Raw genomic sequence first — 21,413 nt, forward strand, 5'->3', positions numbered from 1 at the left:
CTTCCACATACCCACAGCTGCCATAATCTGAGCACCAGGAAGAAAAGATCTCCTCCTCCCTCCCCCACTTTTGGTATTAGAGGACGACCAGGGTTTGGGGCTGTGCTGTGGGTACCTTGCTAGTCCCCTTTTAAGGGCTAGGAAGGAGTGGCCTGGGCAGTGAGGAGTAGTTTTTTTGCGTGCCTCCCAGTAGCCCAGGGAGGCAACAGGTTGGCTAGGTTGTAAAACGCATTTTGTCACAATGTTGCAGGTGCCCAATGCAGGTTATTGTTCAACAGGATTCTCTGATAAACCTGAGTTGGAAGCAAATTAGGAGATATCTCCTAAAGAAGGTAGGGAATGGGGCTGGGCTTCTACTGTCTGGAACAGTAAGGAGACGCCTTTTCCCCACTCCCTTAACCCTCATGCGAGGTGATGGAGTCCCAGAAGCTGTGCTAGGATCAGGTTAAACAGAGTGTGGGGGAGGGGAGCTGATGGCAGCCATTCACCAAGTAGAACAGATTACAAAGGACAGATGACCTGCACTGGATGAGTTGCTGCTGGATGGTTTCCTGATGTGTTACTTAAAGTTGCAGCCTAGTTAAATCACATTCCTGGTGTCCTGTCTTCCTTCTTGTGATGTCTGGGACAATAGCAGCCACCATTATGCCCTCTCTGAGCAACAGCTCAGTCAGCTCTGGACATCAGACTTTTTTTTTTTTTTAAACTGTGAAGTTTTACTCCTCTGACACATGATAAGATTTTTAATGGCTATCTAGACAGAGTAACAGCAGCTGGTAGAAGGACTATCTCCAATAATTCCTGCAGCATCTATACTGGTAAGATCAATTCTTGGCATGTGTCTTGAAACAGCCAGGACCCACTACAATTCTCAGCGTTATGTGGACTTCATCAGAAGTAAATGATTGACCCCTGGCTAGAACTAGAAGAATGCTGCCAAAAATTCTGGGCCAAACTGAAGCCATTTCAGTTATTACTGCAGAAAAGTTTTCTAAGTCAGTAATATTTTTGCACTACTCTGGTTTGTGTTTTCCAGTTTCAGCTGGTAACAGTAACTGCAACAAGTTCAGTAATGGGCTAGATGCAAGTGAATGCAAATATGAAAAAATAGTAGTTAGGAGATTCACTGTAACGCATACCTTTAGCGATTCAGTGGCATGACTCCTGAGAGTCATACATCTGATTCAGTAATTTAGAAATTCGGATACTACATTTCAGCAGCAAGACTGAGGTCTGAATTGTCTCACATTGGTTACAAATTCTTCTTTAGGGATTTTCAGGGTAATTGTGGGAACATGTCTTTTTAGAACAAGAAACTAAGGACAACAGCCATAAAGGACCAATTCAGATCTAGGGATACTGGATGCAGTTTCAAAAGAGCATAGTAGCCATCTGATGCTTTTTTAGACTGACCTAGGGGACACAGAAAAATATGCTTCTGTTTTTCAAATATGCACTTAACTAAACATCATTAGCCTCAAATGAAGCACCTCATCTCATCTACTATGTCCTCTTCCCTAGACAGGCTTACCAATAACAACTTCACAAGATTTGTAGGCTTGAGAAACTTCATAAGCACTGCGCATCTCAGAGTATGTGATGCCTCCAATTACAAAAACGATCAGCTTTGAACCACTCTTTCGGTCATCCAGGTAACTAGTCCTGGACTTCTGGCGAGCACTGTAAAATAGTTCATAAAAAAACTGAGCACATAAAAGCACAGTGATATATTGCATCTAGTTTCATCACCCACATATAGTGTAATGTACTAGTAAAAAATGACAGAAAATTTCCATGTTTGCAGTATTGCTATAGCTTTCAAAAGATGAGACTGGGAGCTTAAATTCATAACTTTGTTGGACACTAAAAATCATGGTCTTAAGCCATAAATCCAGGGTCTTCATTATTACAACAATCTGTAAGCCACTAACCCCTTTTTGGCCCTATGACAGCAGAGGTGTTAATGGGCTACGTCACCTTCAATGGTCCTTAGAATGTGTATTAGTTACTTATGCTAAACAAATCTGTTCATCTCATATTTAGCTGTGATACTGACTACCTTTCCAAAACCTGAAGAAGAACTCTGCAGTTCAAAAGCTTGTCTCTTTCACTAACAGAGGCTTGTCCAACAAGATGATACCATCTTACCCACTTGGTCTCAGAAAATTTCCATGCAACTCTGACTAATTAACCATTTCAGGAAAACAAAGAAAATTGGACAAGTATTTTTCACAGCTGTGTAGTAAAATATCTTTTGACTCAAATTACAATTGGATGACTTACAAAGGGAAGTCGCAGTTACTTAATTTTTTTTTTTTGGACAAAAAGCGTACTACACCATAAATACAAGTCTAAAACTACAGTTATCACAAAAGGAAAAAGTAAATACAAGCGAGAAATTTGAGATACACTTGGACTATGTTTTTTATATATACATACACACACTTCTCAGAGAGAAGCTTGAAAACTCTGAATCCAAATGATCCAATTACACCTTTCCCCAAAAAAGGTTCATCTCCTTTAAGTCAGACAAACATCACCGTTCTAGCCTTCTCAATACCTAGCTATAAATAGCAACATGATGAAGGGTGTCTGGCCAATACTGAAAAAGACTGCTGACATTGTGGGACAGCTGCTGGAGGACTATTAGGTCTCAGTCTCTACATTTGCCCTGCATTGATCTCAATAGGTCAGCAAACTACTAATGCCCCAACAGACACCCAACTTCAAATCTGTGACTAGCCAGAAAATTGTGCCCCTACCTATCCTACAGGCAAAGACCCTGCCTACAATGATCAACATTTGTGATAGCCAACATTGATTATTGCAGCTCACATCTGACTCCACACATTGAAAATAGCTTTAACCAGTACTATGCAAAGATTCACTGAACATATAAACAGCACCCCTCCCGCCACTATACTCCCCATGCTAGCTGTCCATGGAATACAGAATTAATCTGAAGGTCACTGCTATTTGAAGACTTCCATGGGACTGGACCTAGCTACCAGTGATCACCTCTCTCTCTCTCTCTAGAGAGCCACCAATTTCCACAAGAGTTAAATTCCACTAGGATAACTAAATTGTTCAGTAAGGGGAGGCTTGTGAGTACAGGAGACAACTTTCACAAAACTCAGACCTAGCCTACAGACTTCACTCTTTTCAGAAAAAAATGATGGGAGTGGTCACTAAATGCAAAAAAACCATTTCTTCAGCCTAATACAGACACACACGACACAATTCATACACAAACCACCACTTATAAACTACTCAAGCTAACTCTCCAAAAAGGTGACTTAATTCTAGTAAGAAAGAGGTTAGTTTTATTTTAAATATGTTGGAGGCACTCAAACTACAATTATGAGCTATATAAGTAACTAGCTTGAAGGTCAAACAGAGGGGTTCTCAGACTTTTGTACTGGTGATCCCTTTCACACAGCAAGCCTCTGAGTGAGACCTCCCTTATACATTAAAACACACCTTTTTATATACTTGACACCATTATAAATGCTGGAGGCAAAGCGCAGTTTGGGGTGGAGGCTGACAGCTCGCAACCCCCTAAGGGATCCTGACCCCCAGTTTGAGAACCCCTGGTCAAACAGCTAAGCTCCACAGATCATTTCAGATGAACTGAAATGCTTTTCAGTAGATTTTATACTAAATAGTTACTTTGGCCCCTAGCGTGCATTATTTCTCAAAATGAAAATTATACAATGCACGCAAGAAAATACAGTGAGAATAGTAAATTATTATTCTGAATGTAAATTGTAACAATTTACCTTACTGCCCCTGAACCATTCCAGGCTGCAGGGCACTGGGAAAAGTAAGGCCATTCTTTTGAATCTAGTTTGTTTTCTATAGCATCCTGGAAGGGAAAAAAACATTCATTTTAACCAGTTATGTTAACTTGAAACACTATACATATACAAAACCCCATAAATTTCAACTCCTGACAAGGCTGTCTGGTTTAAAACTTCAATCAAGTCAAACAGATTTCACAAGAACCAGTGCTCCTACTGTGAAAAAGACTAAGCACCACACCAGATCTATATTTAATTACTGTAGTGCTGAAAGTAATTTGTGACAGACTCCATGTATCATGATGAGGAATAAAAACAGAAGGAAGTAATTTCTAACTAATTTTTAAACACATTGATTTAATTGTTCAGATTTCAACTTTGATTTTTTATTTATAGCTGCATTAACCTACTTAATTTCTTCACAAAGAAATTATGTATGTATGTCCCAGGTTTCTAAAGACAAAGTACATTACTGACTTTGCATGGATTTCCCAGGTCACTAATGGCATCCATTACATGAATTTAACATTTAAACTATAGTCTAAAGATCCACCACACACACACACGTTTAATTTAAAGAACCCAATATCAAAACTATCAGCCACTGGAGAGGAAGTTCAAATGTCTCTCTACCTTAATTTGCTTCAGCTAGCTTTAAACTATTTTCCAGTTATACTTAAAACTAAGTTTACCTTATAAATTTAATTTTCTATTTTAATATACTAACTAGAAATTTAGTGGTTATGTGCACATGTCTGAAGAACTTTCCTCTTAAGAAAATTTTATGGAACATAAAATGTAATTAACAACTTCTAAACTGCCATTTCAAAAGATCTTGGATAAACTGTTAGCTTACAAAGTACTTAAGAGTATTTCTATATTACACCTAGGAAACAACCTAGTTCTTAGAGTTTACCTCCATAACATCTTTGATAACAGGTGTCCATCTAGAAAGCTGAAATGTTTCTTCTGAAGAGCGGTCCTTCCTTGATTGTCTACGTTGCTGAGAAGCAGACTAAATAAAAAGATTTATTTATTTTAAAAGAGGCTATAGTTTTATTATACTATTTCTTTTAAATCAATCCCAACAAAATAGAAAGTTCTAAGGAAATATTGCACCATGTGTATCAAACTATGTTCAAAATTAAGTACTGAAAACTTCTATTTCAGAAGAAAAGAGCTGGATATATTGATATTTACCCAAAAAAGTGATTGTTTGAATACTGAAGTGTATATAATACAATTGCTAAGCTAATGGATCTCCACATATCATTCTTGCCCAGTTGCTGGAGCCTAGGATTTATAGCAGTGGTCCCCAAACTCTTTACCTCCTGTCTGCCTCCCTGTACTAGATTTTATTGTAAGGCACCTATATACTTTGATAGAACAGTGAAACAGGAATAAAGAGCGTTTTCCAGGAAGTATGATTAAGTTACAAAACAAAAAAATTGCATTTTTTGGTTACTATTAGGACTGCCTGTCATATACTTAATTTTAAGAATCTGAACTCTACAGTTTTCTTACTTAAATGATTAGACATTAGATACTCAAAGCCTGCATAACTTTGACGAGTTATGGAATAAACAACTTGCATCAAAATAACATGATTTTTGCAGAAATGTTAGATACTACTTTGAAAACTATCGAGTGTAAAACCAGCACTCTGTTTTAAAAGTTACATATGTCACAAATTTTAGCAGTGGGAATTTCTCAAGAATTCCTAACAAAATAATTAACTTCTGTAACTTCTGGATTCTCCCAAGAAAAGTGTGGAATGCCACATTAAGAGTTGCAGAAAAAGCCTTAGAGCTAAATGAAAAAAATGCAGTATTTCTTACTGTAGGGGAGAACGAGAGCCTGAAGTACTCGACCTGATGCAAGACCTGAGGCCTGAACTAGAGGCTGTGAACCAAAGTCGGGCCATGTATTAAAGTAGATGCTTACAAGTACACTCACGGATATGTGACCTTGACAAAAATACGGTTAGTGTTGCTAAAACGTAGGCATTCCTAAGAAGCAACAGATAGACTGAGTGAGTGAGTGAGTGTGTGTACAAACACATTCCAAAAAATTAGCCCAGGTGCATCCTGTCTAACACCAGATAAGAGGGTTTGACAGAAGTGAATAGGGATGTTTTGCCTGAGACATCTAGAGCAAAGTACAGGGGGAGGTAACAAGCAGTTGTCATGAAACATGTAAGGTGGTACATAAGTTGTCTCAGGTCTATAAACGTCGGGGAACCTTGCCTTAACCCAGGGGAGGGCAAACTACGGCCCGCATCTAGCCCATCAGGGCTTTCAATCCGGCCCACAGGATTGCCAGCCCTGTGACACAGTGAGGCTAAGGCAGGCTCCCTGCCTGCCCTGGCTCCGCACTGTTCCCGGAAGCCACTGGCACCACATCCCTGTGGCCCCTGGAGGAGGTGAGGTGGGCAGAGGGCTCTGTGCACTGCCCTTGCCTGCAGGCACCACCCCCCGCAGCTCCCATTGGCCAGGAACAGGGAACTGCGGCCAATGGGAGCTTCGGGGGTGGTACCCACAGGCGAGGGCAGCACATGGTGGAACCGCCTGCTCTACTCCACCCCCAGGAGCCACTGCTGGACATGCTGGCCACTTCTGGGAGCAGCGCTGGGCCAGGGCAGGCAGGGAGCCTGCCTTAGCCCCGCTGCGCACCTCTGCCACCCTGGAGCCACTCGAGGTAAGCAGTGCCAGGCTGGAGCTTGCACCTCAAACCCCTCCTGCACCCCAACCCTCTGCCCTAAGCCCCTTCCCGCACCCTCTGCCGTGAGCCCCCAATCTGCTGCTGCACCCCTACCCCTTGCCCTGAGCCCTTTCCTGCACACTGCACCCCATTCCACACCCCAACCCCCTGATTCAGCCCTACATTCACGGCCCTGCATACAATTTCCCCACCCAGATGTGGCCCTCGGGCCAAAAAGTTTGCCCACCCCTGCCTTATCCCTTTGTGCAGCCAAGGGGACAGCAGAAATTCCTGCTGCTGACTGAGCCATTCCTTGCCACTGGGCACTCGTGTTAGTGTACCCATAGCTCCTATGAGATGCTAGTACTGTGCCTGAAGGTACTAAACCGAGTGCCTCTGTCACCAAACCATGCCTGTGATCTTTCTTTATGAGTAACACCGAGGCCTGCTGAATTGTCTGCTAGGGCTAATAATATCAGAGCTCCAAGAAAAGCAGCACTAAGTACCTGGAACAGCTAAGTGGCCCCTAAATAGCATTACCAAGGCAACAACATTCCAGCCTTCAGCACTTAACACTTACCGAGACCACAACAGGTACACCAAGGTATTCCCAATTTTTTATCATGTCACTGTCACTTTCTATTTGTACATTCTGGATCAGTTTGTCCAAATTCTCTTGTGTAGTTCCTTTTGCCACAAAGAAAAAATGAGTAAGTTGGATTTTTAATTCAAAATATGATACTTAAGATAAATTAGCTCTTGGTCCCAGACATGATACGATTTTTGATTATTTAAAACTAGGATATATTTCTTTGATAGTTCATAATAAATCCATCCTTTTAAATTTACCATTATTTCAGAATCTGAAGGAGATATAACATGGGTTCGCACACAACGCAGTAAAGCAGGCTTCCAGGGCCTGGTAGGCAGGAGCTGTGGGTGGGAACTTTTGGGGGCCCTGCAGGCCCAGAGTGGCCCTGGTGATTAGCGGGGGGTCAGGAGCAGCCCGCTCCACTTCCCTCACCCCAGCCCCAGACATGTTGCTCGGGGGAGGGGGTTTGGGGGAAGGGATCCTCCCCCCCCTCCCCCCCCCCCGCACTCACCGGCAGCAGCAGAACCAGAGCAGCCCGGCCTCAGCCCGCTCCACTCCACCAGCTCCCAGCCGCAGCGCTCTGCTTCCCGCCACCCGTGAGCATCCTTTCCCCAACCTCTCCGCACTCACTGGCAGCGAGAAGCAGAACGCCGCGGCTAGGGCCACATTGCTCCGCTTCCCGCCACTGCCGGTGAGTGCCTGTCGGCGGGGGGGGGGGGGGGGGGAGAGGAGGAAATAGAGGTCGGGGCAGTCGGGGGACAGAGGGGTTGGGTAGGGAGAGGTCTCTGGAGGGGGCAGTCAGGGGACAAGGAGCAGGGGGGCCAAAGCAAGTTCGATATAACGCGGTTTCACATATAACAGTAAGATTTTTTGGCTCCTGTGGACCGCGTTATATTGGGATAGAGGTGTACTTGGAAATTCAAATGTCGTCACTTCACGCCAATCTTTGATACTACATTCAAATTTCTATAGGAGCCTCTATTTCCTTTACTCCAACAGCAATTAGTACATTTCTGGGTCCAGTACAGCAGATCTTGATGCTCCAAGGTCCCATTTGGAAAAATAATTCACTTTTGGGGAAATGGAGGTGGAAGGAAAGGCAAGTCAAATCTCATTATCTAAGTTTCTGCTACTCAATGCTTATGATTGAGAGCTCAGGAATGCATTCTCCTCTCCAGTCTCTGTCACCACTGTTCCCCATCCACTCCAATTCCCAGGATGCACCTAACAGCAAATCCCATCCCAAATCCTCTAAACACTGACCTGGGTAAGGAAGGAAGAACTCAAGAAAATATCCCACATCCCAAGTACTGAGATGCTGCTCAGATAATCTATTGTAAAAAATAAATGTGCTTGCTCGTTGTGCTGGATCACTTCTAGCCCTGTATGAGCAACCTCTTCAAGAGGCATCTGGGAGAAAGAGGCTACAAGTTATGGGCAGCATTTCCTTTTAACCCTGCCATGGCCTAGTACGACTGGTCCATACCCAGTGTTGGCCGCTGCACTAAAACCTAGTATTGAAATCTAACATATTGAAAAACAAAGCAACTTATCATACCATTTGTGCTGAAGATATAAAGGAGGATAGCTCTTATTTTATCATAAGAGTCATGGTTTTTGTTGAGTAGAACTGGAAGGAGGACTCTCATTGAGTCTTTCACTTTTTGGCCCTCTGCATCAGTTCCAAGAGCTAAATCCTAAGTTAAAAGCAAACAAAGTGGTCTTACTGACCAGTCATTAAAACAAATAGCATCAGTGTGTGTTTCTGTATTTAGTTCCAGCAAAAAGCTAGTTACCACTAACTTTACAAACATCATCATCATAGTGGTTGTGATGGAAGAGTTTCACTAATGACTATTCACACTGAACTTAAACCAAAGGTCCTTTGTCTATACAATTGAAACAACTATTATAGTTGTGTATTGCAACTGTGGTATCAGAGCTTGTATTTTTTAAACCCTGTAGCAAAACAATTTTGACAGTCCACGCTGGCCAGTCAAATCCTGATAGAAAACAGCTCTGCCAAAGAATTTCAGCTATAATTAAACACAGTTGTCAGTAAGGGCCCTGTCTGTACAGATGAAACTAACAGCCTGAATATCAACATTTTCAAAACTAAAGAGCTTTTACATTGTAACTATTGTAAATGTTTGGTCAGATTTTGTTTAATGTTGTATTACCAAGTTCCAGACCAAAGACCACTATAAGAAAAGTTAATTATCATATCCATGTTATATTTTGCTATTGTAAAAGAGTCTTTATGTTCATAATATTAAAGAATAAGCTTAAACAACATTTTAAATATGATTTTGTACTTCATACTTCAGGTTAACAGCATTAGCTTGTTTGTTTATGGTAGTGCCCACAGTATACAAAATGCTTTCTAGACATTCAGAAAGGGAAAGTACCAGCTCTGAGGCGCTCATAATCTAAGGTGAGACATAACTGGACAAGAAATTAGGGAAAGGGAAAAACAAACGGATTTTTTTTTAAAATGTGAAGGTCAACTAGATTACTCATAGGCAAAAGTAGGTCTTTTAACAGAGACTTAAATATTGACAGGATAGAAACCTTGGGGATGAAGTCTTACAGTATGATTACTCAGAGTAGAAAATTAAAAAAAATCCACCATGAAAAAGGCAGATACAAGCTACAAAATTAGTGTTATGAAAATGACTATTTCTGCATAGTCTGCAAACATTAGATTTTATTTACACTAATGACTTTCACATACCTGTTCAGTTTTGCACAGTTTTTCTATACTGGATTTAAACTTACTCATGCAATCTTCTGCTATGTTAAGATGGACTACTTGCTGTAAGAGAACAAACATCGTAACTTACTTCTTTTCACATAGTTCAGTCCTAGCAGGAGTACAATTTAGTTCATTTTTACTAGTTACAAAGTCATCTTTTGACTAGCTGAGTTTAATTTTGTAACCACCTTGTGCTTGTGTTTTACCCCTCACTTAGAACAAGTGATGGGTTATTCAGTAAGGATCAAATTCCAGGTTTTCAAAGGCAGAAACATTTTTGCATGTGGGTTTTTTTGTTGGTTTTGTTAAGACTATAAATGACAACTTCAGGTTAAGGAAGGTGGTAATCTGTGTGATTGGTAGCTACAGCCAAATACAGTTTAGATGACCTGTCTTGGCAGTAAAACACTAAGCAGAAATTGCGGTGTCCTGACAAGGTGGAGATCAGTCCCAAAGACATGGAATTTAGGAAGCCTAGTCTTCACATATCTCCATAACATCCATCAGTCCGATTAAGGTGCAAGGAGGAAGAGACTGTCTAAATTAATGTTGATGATCAAATTCTAGTTACAAAGTCTACAATGAAATTATTGGAATCGGAGGTTCCCCATCACCCTTTACTAATTTCTCGTTTCTCGAAAAATGTCTATCAGCCTACAATAAGTGAAAAACCTTGTGGCCTAAAATAGGGAAGTGTTGACTTATGATCTTCGCTTAGGATATGGGAATTAGTTTAGGATTCTATATTTTGCTAGCTTCCGGTGACTGCTTCACCCTACTTGACTAATCCCTTACATCCTTCCAGAAAAGCACAATGTGACTGATTACAAGCTGATGCCATTCCATTAGGCTTTTGTATAAGGCCACTCTATGATTATGAATTTTGAAAGATGCCTTTACCAAAACCAATCTTTCCCAGTAATTTGACTATTTCAATGCTGTGAGATCATTACAGAGCATTAAATTCATCTGGATTATCTCAAACTCTAGCCCATTAGAATGTCTTCTCACAAATAACTAAGATACAAAATATGATTTTCTAAATATTAGAAATAATAAAATTTATCAAATGCAAGTTATGACCCTGGATGTTGCTGTTTTTTGACTGAAGGCATTACCAAAAATAAAAGATGAAGATGCTTTAAAACCACAACCGAAGGTTCTTTTTTAGGTGTTTGATTAGATAATTTCACTTGAGAATTTCAAGTTCTATCATCTGCTAGTCTCTATCTGCAATGTCACTACTCTATTCCATGGAGTGAAAAACAAAGTCTGCACCAGGAGAGTGCCATTCACAAAGAAAGATTGTTTATCAGACTTCTAGGTACTATGATTCATCTATATGAGACCTCTTTCCCTCAACCAGCTTACGTGATAAAGTCGTGACATGCAACTGGCTGGAACCTGATCTCACTCAGGAGTCCAGAACATTTTAAAGGGAAATGTGTGCAACAGCAGTACATCTTTTTCAGTCTTTGTTTTTCATTTCCATAATGCATGAAGATTCTGCAGTGGGTTTGTGATTAACCACACCTGTTAATTTATGGTTACAGGTCAAGTGAGAACATGATCATGCTTCAGTCGTTTCCTTTAGATGTGTATTTTTGCAGATAGGGGTTTCATTTCAGTTTTAATTGCTGCATTTTACACTACTTAACTTTAGAATCTTTACTAAGTAAATAAAATACCATTGTGTAAAGTTCAGTTTGACAATATACTAATTGTGTGTTGATCCTATTAATTTGAAACATTTCTTCCATTCATTATTGCTATATAAAGAGAAAGTAAAAGCAATACTATGAAGCATTAGCTGTTCAGACAGGTATCTACAATCATAATCCAAGTGCATTAGTTTACTTAAAGAGTATGAATGCATCCAACAGAAGGCTTAAACATTTCATATTGACAAAAAAAGCCGTCACACTTGGAAGTGGACTTACTCCTCAAAAAATGTATTCACTGAGAACAAAAATATGAAGCACCGAACATGAAAACATGCACGACAAAAGCTCAATATAAAAAAAACAGATTTTTCCACTCTAGGGTTCTTGAATTAAAATCATAAAAATATAGCCTGTAAAACCAGAGATACTATTTGGTGAGAACAGTTGACAAGAAAAGCATAGCAATGTACAGGATGCTGCTTACCTTGGTAATCTGTTTACGGAAGTGGGGCATCTTTTTCATTAGCTGGGCCAGATTACTTAGTGATAACTGTGAAAAGAGGACACAGTTTAAACTCAACTGATGTTTCTCATTCAATAAATTTTATTTCCCTTACTGCTGGAGGCTGGGATTTCCCAACTTCACAACTGAGAAACTCATATCAATTTCTCAGGCAGGTTAAGAACCAATAACCAAACAGAACTTTTAACTGACCTAGTTGAAAAATACACTGGGCAGGCAAATAATATTAAAAATATATATATATTTTAACAATAAGTCAGTAATAAGTAACTATTTCTTACTTTTTCTTCTGTTGCTTTTCTCTTTGATGAAACTTCTTTCAAAAGTTTTGGAATTTCCCTGTCAGATTAGGAGAAAGTAAAGGAATGCTTTAAAATCTGAAACAAGTAATTTATAAATTAAAATTATTAAGTTAACAGTATGATGAAGTAGTAAACTCAAGAGATTTATGGTTTCCAATTATCATAACTGTTTTTAGTGAAAAATGAGGTATTTTGGTATTCCATTCTGCAAAAATACTCATTTTGGATGGGAATGAAGTCTCTTTTCTCCATTTATGGCAAAGCTAAGTGCTTCTTGTATTCTAAATTTCCTCCTCAAAATTTAGATGAAGATTGTGGAGTCTCATCATCTTTGAAAGATAGAAATTAAAATTATTTTTATAAAGGATTTCAATAAATATTGGTATATGCTTAACATACATTTGCGTTATTTTGCTAACATCAGTTTTTGGATACTAGAATTTAATGTGTACACCACTGAGAGGTCTGTACATACTGACTATTCTCCCTTACTAGCTGGCCAAACCAGCTAATCTTTTCCCCTTACAAATCTGTAATCTTTCTATAATTATTCTCTGTCTTTATACCTTTGTCAATTCTATTACTGTAGTATTTTCTAATTAAATAATATCCCCGAAATGTATAAAATATCAAACATCAAGAACGTAGTCACATACTCTAACACATCTGCAATATGCTTGTGCCGAATTTTCACCCAGAGCTCATCCTCCTCCTCCAGAATTGCCTCCCTTTCCTTTCCACTGGGTCCATCTGTTTTATATCTACAGACAGGAAATCAGGTTGTGAAATTAGATATTTCCAATGCATGTTTTACATAAAGCAACTGAACATGTAGAATAAAAAAGTTAAAATAACTATTTTTAACATTGGCAGGTAATGCACAAAGATTATTTCTTTTTTAAAAAAAGAAATGTGGTTCTGAAACAATAGGTACTGTTTTAACCATATTTTATGCATAATACTCAGGAAAAGTTAAGGCTGATCTGAAGTCCTTAATAATTAAGGCAAAATTACATCCATTTTAGAATAATTTTCTTCTGCAGTAATTTCAGCTAAGGTTGGAAATCCATCCCGGCTTATCCTTTGAATATTCTGTAGGTTGTTGGTTTAAACAAAAAACCCCACAAAACCAAAAACAAAAACCCCAGCCCCCACACACAGATTTACATGCACTTTCATTTCTCTAGGTTTTTGATTTTTCCTTTTTGAATTGAAGTTGAGTGCAAAGTCAAACACACTAGAGGTGACAAAATCTAGATAGCATTGGAAGTCTATATACCTCTTGAAGTGCAGAAGGACTTCTGTCTACAAACTATGTAGAGCTACAGAACAGACTTTTGTGGACTAATTACTCCACATAAATTGACAGCTAACATGCTTAACATCACAGACTTCAATTATTAAGTAGTTTTCTGTGAACAGAAGGAATATGATGCATATTGGGTATCTCGCGACACAATACTTTCATTTATATTTGGATATAGTTGAAGAAACTCACAAATAGTGGTTAAACCAGAAGCCAGTAGAAATAACAGAAAAATACAAACTTAATTTAAAAAAAATCAAATAGTGGCTCTACCGACTGGATAAAAAAATCCAACCAATAAGTTTCAGACTCATAAGAATATAAATATATGTTGCAAGCTTAGCATTATTTCTGAAACTCTTGTAAATTTCCATTTGATATCTGAGAATCTGCTAAAGAACTATGACAGGTTTCAGAGTAACAGCCGTGTTAGTCTGTATTCGCAAAAAGAAAAGGAGTACTTGTGGCACCTTAGAGACTAACCAATTTATTTGAGCATGAGCTTTCGTGAGCTATAGCTCACTTCAGAAGTGAGCTATAGCTCACGAAAGCTCATGCTCAAATAAATTGGTTAGTCTCTAAGGTGCCACAAGTACTCCTTTTCTTTTTGCTAAAGAACTATGTATCTGAAATGCATCCCACAAAGGTTGCCTGACAGCATGGCAGAAGTATGACGACTTGTTTGTGACAAACAAATTTGGAAGCAGATTCAAGATTTATGAGACTTATATGCTATAACGTGGAGACAGTCTTTTTATGGAAGAGACTCGAACTAAATTAGATCCAAGTTCCAGAGCTCATACCTGGATCTCAACTTCAATAAATATAAAAAAATTCAGCTCTGCTAGTCACCAATTAAACTTTTAGATTAGGGTAGTAAATATAGCTACATCAGATAGATGTCTTAATTTTTCTGATCACAGGATAAGCCAAAAATTGTTGCTGCTATGGACATTTTCCCCTCCTGCCATAGTTATCCATATGTCTGTGACACACTCCCATTGCCACATTAGTCTTACTACTGGGGCTGTATCTTTGAAGGTCCACTCAGAAGCTTCAGTTAGCAAGACAATGTAACCAATCAAATATCTCTGGCAAAGAGAGGACGGAAGAAAAAAGTTTTTAAATAAACTAAAGCCATCTTTACACAGCATAAAGTAGTAAAATAGCAAATAATTCCCTTTGTAGTTCACCTTTAATAACTACAAATAAAACATATCAAAGACAGGTCCTAAACTCAAGTCAGAATGAAGTACTTAGTACAAAAAGTTATACTTGCTTGTATGTATCGTTTTCAATTGGTAGCAGATCATACGCCATTGCTTGGAAGGTAAGTTCATGGAGTACAGTAGACACAGGGTCAAAGCCACGATCGATTATTAACAGCTGGGAGTGGGTTTTACCCTAAAAACGTAAGGGAAGAAAAACTTAAGACATACTGTACAAAGCTACAACACTCCAAATCTATTTGAAGCAACCAAATCACATTCTAAGCCTTCTTGGAAAATCCTAGAGAGTGCCAGACTGGTTTATTCTCTGATCAAGAGCAAGGGTTTTTTTTTGTAATTCAAAACCCCATTACAGTTAAGTTGTCTTTAGCTATACCAAACTAGCCCAGCTACTTCTCAGCCATGAAGTAGAGGCAGCTTTCTGTTTAAAGACCATATGAGTTCATATCGGATGTTTTTTATGTAGTGTGTTTTCAGGCACAATACAATCCTTTAATTTTTCACTTCAAAAGCAAAAGTCCCTGTTGAACTGGATGCAACAGAAAACAAGCATGTCTTAGGCTTGACACACAAACAGATATTATCTGAATCCTAGACCAAGCAAGAGAACTTACAGTTTTAAATGTGATCATCAGCTGATCTTGATGTGGATTCAAAACTAAGTTCTTCAGGAGTCACTAGAAGACCAGCATCACAAAACCTCAGGGCTTTGATCAAGTCAGAAAGACACAGGACCAAACTGACTGAGCATTCAGGGTGGCACCAGAGGTCCCAGAATGTATGACTGATTCCCAACCCTTTTATCAGAGGCTCTTCCTTCCCCCAATAGATCAGTAGTTTCTTCCTCTCCCCCTCCATTTTCTCATATTCTTGTTTGCTTCTGTTTGTGCTCCCAGTCTCTTGGTGGTTGTGCCCACCTCATTGCCCCAAACACTAGAGTATCTACTGGTGGGCAAAAGGGACTCAATTGCATTTGTTCTTGTGGCTGAGCTGAATGCAATGGAATCAGAAATGCTTGGGTCAGTGGGCTACTGCCTAAGGATGCAGCCACCTGTACACATGACCTACCCCATATAACAAACTATTAGGTGCTACTGTGGGAGAAATGAAGGATGGTAGGCATATTTCTAAGAGCCCTGTTCTCCCACATCAATGGGAGTTCCATGAATCCCGAAGTGGGAAAACTGTGCCCCTGAAATAATCCTCTGCTTTGCCCAGTGCCCTAAAAGGTGGGATGAGTCAAAATCATGCATTTTCTCCCTGATCTGCACCACCCATTTACTAGTCTGGCAACCCTCCTCCAGGTGGGATGTCTCCATGTCTTGTTATATGAACAGAGAGCATCAATTCTGTTTTCTCACTGCACAAGTTATCTTCCACTCTTCCAACCTGTTTTTAAATCACACAAAAAGCAATTGAAGTGACAGTTTTCTATACAGTATTTAGTAACCAAATCTTTTTTTAAAAACAGCATTCTGTCTTCTAACATCCTTTAACAATTTCCTTTGTTTACAAAAATAAAGCAAACATGGGATGTAGTTTTCACTCTACCTTTATCTGGCTTCTCTCATCAATTTTATAGTAGTTTTCAAGCTTCTTTTCAACTAGCTCTGCAAGTCTGCTGGCATTATCCAATGGCTTGCTGGAGGAAAAAAATAAAAAAAGTCAAATATTGTTTATTAAATTTCTGTTATAAGACATTTTAGTGTCAGTGTTCTATAATGCAACTACTTATCTTCAAACATCTGTAGTTTCAGAACTCCTACTTAATTTTAAAACATTTCAAAACACATTTTTGCCAAAATGCATATTTACAGTACTTTCCCTCAACTATGACATAAAACAGCTTAAGAGCTTAATCCTAAACACACTTAAGCAACGTGAATAATTTCATTCCTATTCTCCTATCAAGACCACATATCTGTACGATCAAGCCGTAAATGATCTTGTACTCAAAACAAAGTATACACAGGTGTTTTTTTAAAGAAATAAGCAAGACCAAAATGGACAGCTAAAAAAAAAAAATGGACAGCAAGTCTTACCTGCATACACAATAGTCAATAAGAAGAGCGAAAGAACAAAAATGGATGGTTATTCAGTTCTGGTTGCAGAAATACTGAGTGAAAAATGTCAGTGTTTCTCCCCATAATTCTAGTTGCAAAGCTAACCACAAACAACAATTTGTTCCACAATACAATATTCAGATTTATAGTAATTTTTAGCTTAGATGCTATAAAATAGATAAACAGCTTTTAGTTTTATGGTTCAACTGTCAAAATCCTTTAGGCATTTAACTGTAAAAGAATGCTGCTTGTTGAAAATGTGTGTAAAAAGTTATGTGCTCATCACACACACAAAAAACCAGGAAACTTTTTCTACTTTTAATTTACTATTTAAAACACAAACTTGTTTAGTACTTTGTTCCCACTATATTATAGGAAATGATAGCTTTTTAGACTGTATGCTGAAGTGGCAGAGAAATTTAATGATCTGCATTTCTATTATGCCTTTGACCAGAAAATATCAAAGATGCTTGAGAAGTTTTTATGCATTTAGGCCCTGATTCAGAAGAGCATCCTTACTCAAAACACTTAAACATATGCTTAAAGTACTTTACTGAATAGGGATGCACTTAAAACATGTTCTTAAATACTTTCTTGAATTGATCCAAGTCCTAAACACTCCCGTGAGTGTAATGTTACCAATTTTACAGCCAAGGAGAGACAGAAAGAAAAGTTAAAAGAATAGTCTTAGGTTATATAGACCAAGTCTATGGCAGATCAAGGAATAAAAGTCAGACCTCCTGGCTCTCCTTTCTCCAGAAAGAGAAAGTAGATATTAAAGAGAAGGTAAGTGAGGTAATATCTTTTATTGGACCAACTTCTGCTTTCAAGCTTACACAGAGCTCTTCTTTAGATCTAAGCAGCTAACCAGCAGGCAGGCAGTTTTTGCTTAACTCTTTTACCAGAGAATGAAATACTATCTAAATAAATGGCATCATTCCAACCAGTCTGTGCTTGTACTGTAATTATCTCTGAGCAGAACAACCAACATTAGAACAAAAACAAAATGGATTTAAAATTACCGGTGAGACTGACATCCATAAAAAGCTAAAAAATTCAATGCTAGAGCTCAGAGTATCTACTCACTACACCAAACTGGGCACAATGAAAACTAAAGGGACAACTTTATTTATTTTTTTAAGATTGAGTTTCTGTATAGTACCCTTTTAAAAAGTGTTATCTTTAAACTTTCACATTTTAATTTTTAAAAGATTTTTTCTGCTCCTGTTTATTTTTTTAATCATCTTTTCAGCTAAGGAGAATGGGCAGCTTGAAACACAAATGTGCTCAGGCATGCCTCTCTATTTCCCACCCCAACAGCAATTGTGTAAATCCTTCCCCTTGACCCACAAAGGACTCCAGGAGAATGGAAGTTGGGAGCTTTCTTGGACCCCCAAGGATCAACTGTTCGGTGCTCTCTGGAGGGGTTCAGAAAGGGAAGGGGACTCTCTACTCCACTCCGATTGCTCCTTAGCCGCCGCGCCCCCCTCCCCCCACCCCCACCTCAGACCTTAGTTGTTTCCCCTCTCCTCTGGCTCCTGTTGCGTCCCAAATCCATGCAGGGACCCCAGAAAAAGGAGACATTCTCCTAGGCTCAAATTCAATAACAGAAGTTCTGTTGCTGGGTTACTGGTAAAAGACATGCAGAACCTGGGGAACAGGATGCATGCAAGTGCCCCCCCCCCCAAAAAAAAGCAGTACTGAAAATGTCACACTAGCAAATGAGACAGTAAGTGCAAGTGACCAGCAACAAAAGCACTGAGACTGACTATTTACTAAAAGTTGACAAATGCTCAAGGGAAGCAAAAACAACCTGCACTACACTTACTCTATGTGGACTCATACCAACCTATTTAATTATCGTTAAGGATCAAATATTATGTTTTTATTAAAAGCATATCAGAAGATGGAACATTGTTGTTTCGAAACAGCACCACAAGTAGGAAGTCAATGATGAAAATCCTACATATATTTAACACTATTTTCTGCCCTACCTTTTATATCTTACTCCTGGGTTTTCATCTAAAGTTGCACATAATGTAACAATTTGTTCAGCCATTGCTTCCATGATGGCATCTTTACCCTTTGCCTTTTCCACAGTTGGACAGTAACAGCAGAAGAATGCATCTGGGACATCGAGAGTAAATACCTAAGTAAAGCATAGCCATGAAAGAGGTTAGCATTGTACATTTCTTTAGAAATAACATCTGGTGTAAGAACAGTCAGAGGGATTAGGACCTCATTTTGTAACAAAAAAGGCATGCACAAGAAAATACATATCTAAGCTAACATTGCCTAATGATACCATTTTATTTTTACTTCAATCCTATTTCATTTTCTCTGTCCTCTTGAGCTCATCTTTGTTTCTTGTTCTCACACTCCTTTCCTCTATTACTTTCCTCCATTTTCTCTTCTCCCTTATAGACTTTACTGTATGTTTCAACCTGCTCACTACCTGTGCAGATGGAGGAACCTGAGGCAGTCGGAACTAAATACCATCCAATGTCTGGCATGGAGCAATACAGTGCAATGCCAAAGTGATTATAATAAGAGACACAGTTAAACCTGCTTAGGCCCACAATCTGACATACATTTAAGAAATTATAGTTGGGGCGGGGGGGCCCTCCTGCAGGAACTACACACATACAATTGTAGAACTTCAGCAAAAGATTTTACTTGTTTCTGACACTATTAAAAACCACTCTTCTGGCTGCTCCCCAGTTAAGCAAGTTGCTGCCAGAGATTCACACAATCTTTGTATCAACAGGCTCTCTCGCCAAATTCCAAATAAGAATTCCCTCTGCAGATAAAGGCGCAAAATGCTTATTTCCTTCTTGCAGAACATGGCCATTCAAACCTGTCTCAGAATGAAGTCTGACTCTACCCAGTTCTATCACCATGCAAACTGGGCTTAAGTGAATGTCATCAGGAGATTCTTATCTGCCAGCCAAGCAAGCAAATATGCAGTAAAGAGCATTTTTATGATTCACAAAGACCTGAAGGGTTCCCTGATCCCAAGGCATAGGAGAAAAAAAAAAAAAAGCAAAAGGAAGAGAGGTACAGATTCTGCTTACTTTTTACATTAGAAAACCAATGATCAATTTCTCAGTTTCAGATAGAGGTTCTCTGAAGGATCAGGATAGTGAAATCCCACAATAGACTGAAGCTTTCACAGCCCTAAGCTGACTTTGGCTGCAGATGTTTCATCAAAAACTTTTTTTGGTAAAAGCAGTTTAATAAAAACAACCCTCTGACAAACAGTTGTGATAAAAGCCCTTTGTGTAAGTCGACATGAGGAACAAGATTCTCTTTCCATGACTACAACCCCATGACTCACCCAATAAAAAAAGTAGTGAGGAGAGGGAAAGGAGTCCTTCAGTTATGAAGCTCCCTTACCAGAAAATAATAGAAGGCACTACACTCCTATACTCACATATCAGTTGGGGTACAAGAGTTTGACACCCTAGCAGTGTGCAAAACAGAGAAAGGGAAGGTACACAGAAAAACAAGGAAAAGTAATGTGAGAAGAGTAACACTCAGACATTTCTACAACTTCCTACAGTGGAGCAAGGATTCTTGGCCTTGTGGGCTTCCCTATATTGGCCAGTATTGATGTAGTATTTCATTTTTTTTCCCCCTTTGATATGAAGTGCATGAGTGACAAATCTACTATTGCAGATAGAGCGAAAACCACCAATGAAAGAGGCTGGAAACTAGCTGGTGATTATCCTCACCAGTGTCTTCATACTACTACTCTTAAATGTAACATTTAACCATGTCTTTTTTGCTTTTAGAATCCTAAATTCTCTGAATTGTTTGCTCTTGCTGACTTCCCATATCTCTATGAGTAGTTGATTCTGGGGTCTTAACTAATCCTATCCAGTTACAAGTAAGAAGAACAGTATTGCAAAATAGTGAGTAGTGCAGTTTGGCATTGCTTAAGATGAGCCAAAACTCATTTGCTGCACTGAATGACAAAAGCTTTCCATGTCAACTGAACCCAGTCATGCAATGAAGACAGTGAAAATAAACTTTTGATAGCAATAGCAATTTGTTTTCATCTTGCAAATATATTGTAAATAAGCCAAAATGGTGGTAGGCTTTGTGTACTGTTTGTCACAATGTCTGAAAAATATGTTTAAAATAAAAAACAGCTACATTTCAAGACTTTATAGTGGATAAATCAACACTTAGAAATATAAAATGCAGTATAATTTCTGGAGTTATGCTAATATAAAGACTGAAGTTTACCTGAGATTCATATGGCAAGAAGGAAACATTTATTTCTTTGCACCTTCTTATAGCCCATGAGCAGGAGGACTTCATTTTATTAAAGAGAATGTCAGGGCAAACTGGGGAAAGAGATTAGAGGTTATGAAGCCATTTTATATTTATTCCTTTCAGTTAATTCATTCACATTCATAAATCTTGTTCTTTAAAAGTCAGATTTGTTTTAGAGAATTACTACATTAGTCTGTG

The 21,413-nt window shown here is 38.8% G+C and overlaps 1 protein-coding gene across 3 annotated transcripts in view; it reads right to left on the reverse strand.

Moving 5' to 3' along the window:
* The window catches only part of STXBP3 (syntaxin binding protein 3), a 46,021-nt gene that overhangs the window by 1,250 nt on the left and 23,358 nt on the right, over positions 1-21,413 (reverse strand). For all 3 annotated transcript variants that reach the window (XM_048859914.2, XM_048859916.2, XM_048859919.2), the window contains 13 exons: positions 21,186-21,286; positions 18,929-19,083; positions 16,423-16,513; positions 14,922-15,046; positions 12,993-13,097; positions 12,316-12,373; positions 11,996-12,061; positions 9,827-9,907; positions 8,651-8,789; positions 7,081-7,187; positions 4,717-4,815; positions 3,780-3,865; positions 1,532-1,680 (listed from right to left, as the gene is read on the reverse strand). In XM_048859914.2, the coding sequence (XP_048715871.1) occupies positions 1,532-1,680; positions 3,780-3,865; positions 4,717-4,815; positions 7,081-7,187; positions 8,651-8,789; positions 9,827-9,907; positions 11,996-12,061; positions 12,316-12,373; positions 12,993-13,097; positions 14,922-15,046; positions 16,423-16,513; positions 18,929-19,083; positions 21,186-21,286 (1,362 nt within the window). The remainder of the gene's footprint in view (positions 1-1,531; positions 1,681-3,779; positions 3,866-4,716; positions 4,816-7,080; positions 7,188-8,650; positions 8,790-9,826; positions 9,908-11,995; positions 12,062-12,315; positions 12,374-12,992; positions 13,098-14,921; positions 15,047-16,422; positions 16,514-18,928; positions 19,084-21,185; positions 21,287-21,413) is intronic.

This window comes from Caretta caretta, chromosome 8 (genome assembly GCF_965140235.1).
Source record: "Caretta caretta isolate rCarCar2 chromosome 8, rCarCar1.hap1, whole genome shotgun sequence".
Lineage (NCBI taxonomy): Eukaryota > Metazoa > Chordata > Testudines > Cheloniidae > Caretta > Caretta caretta.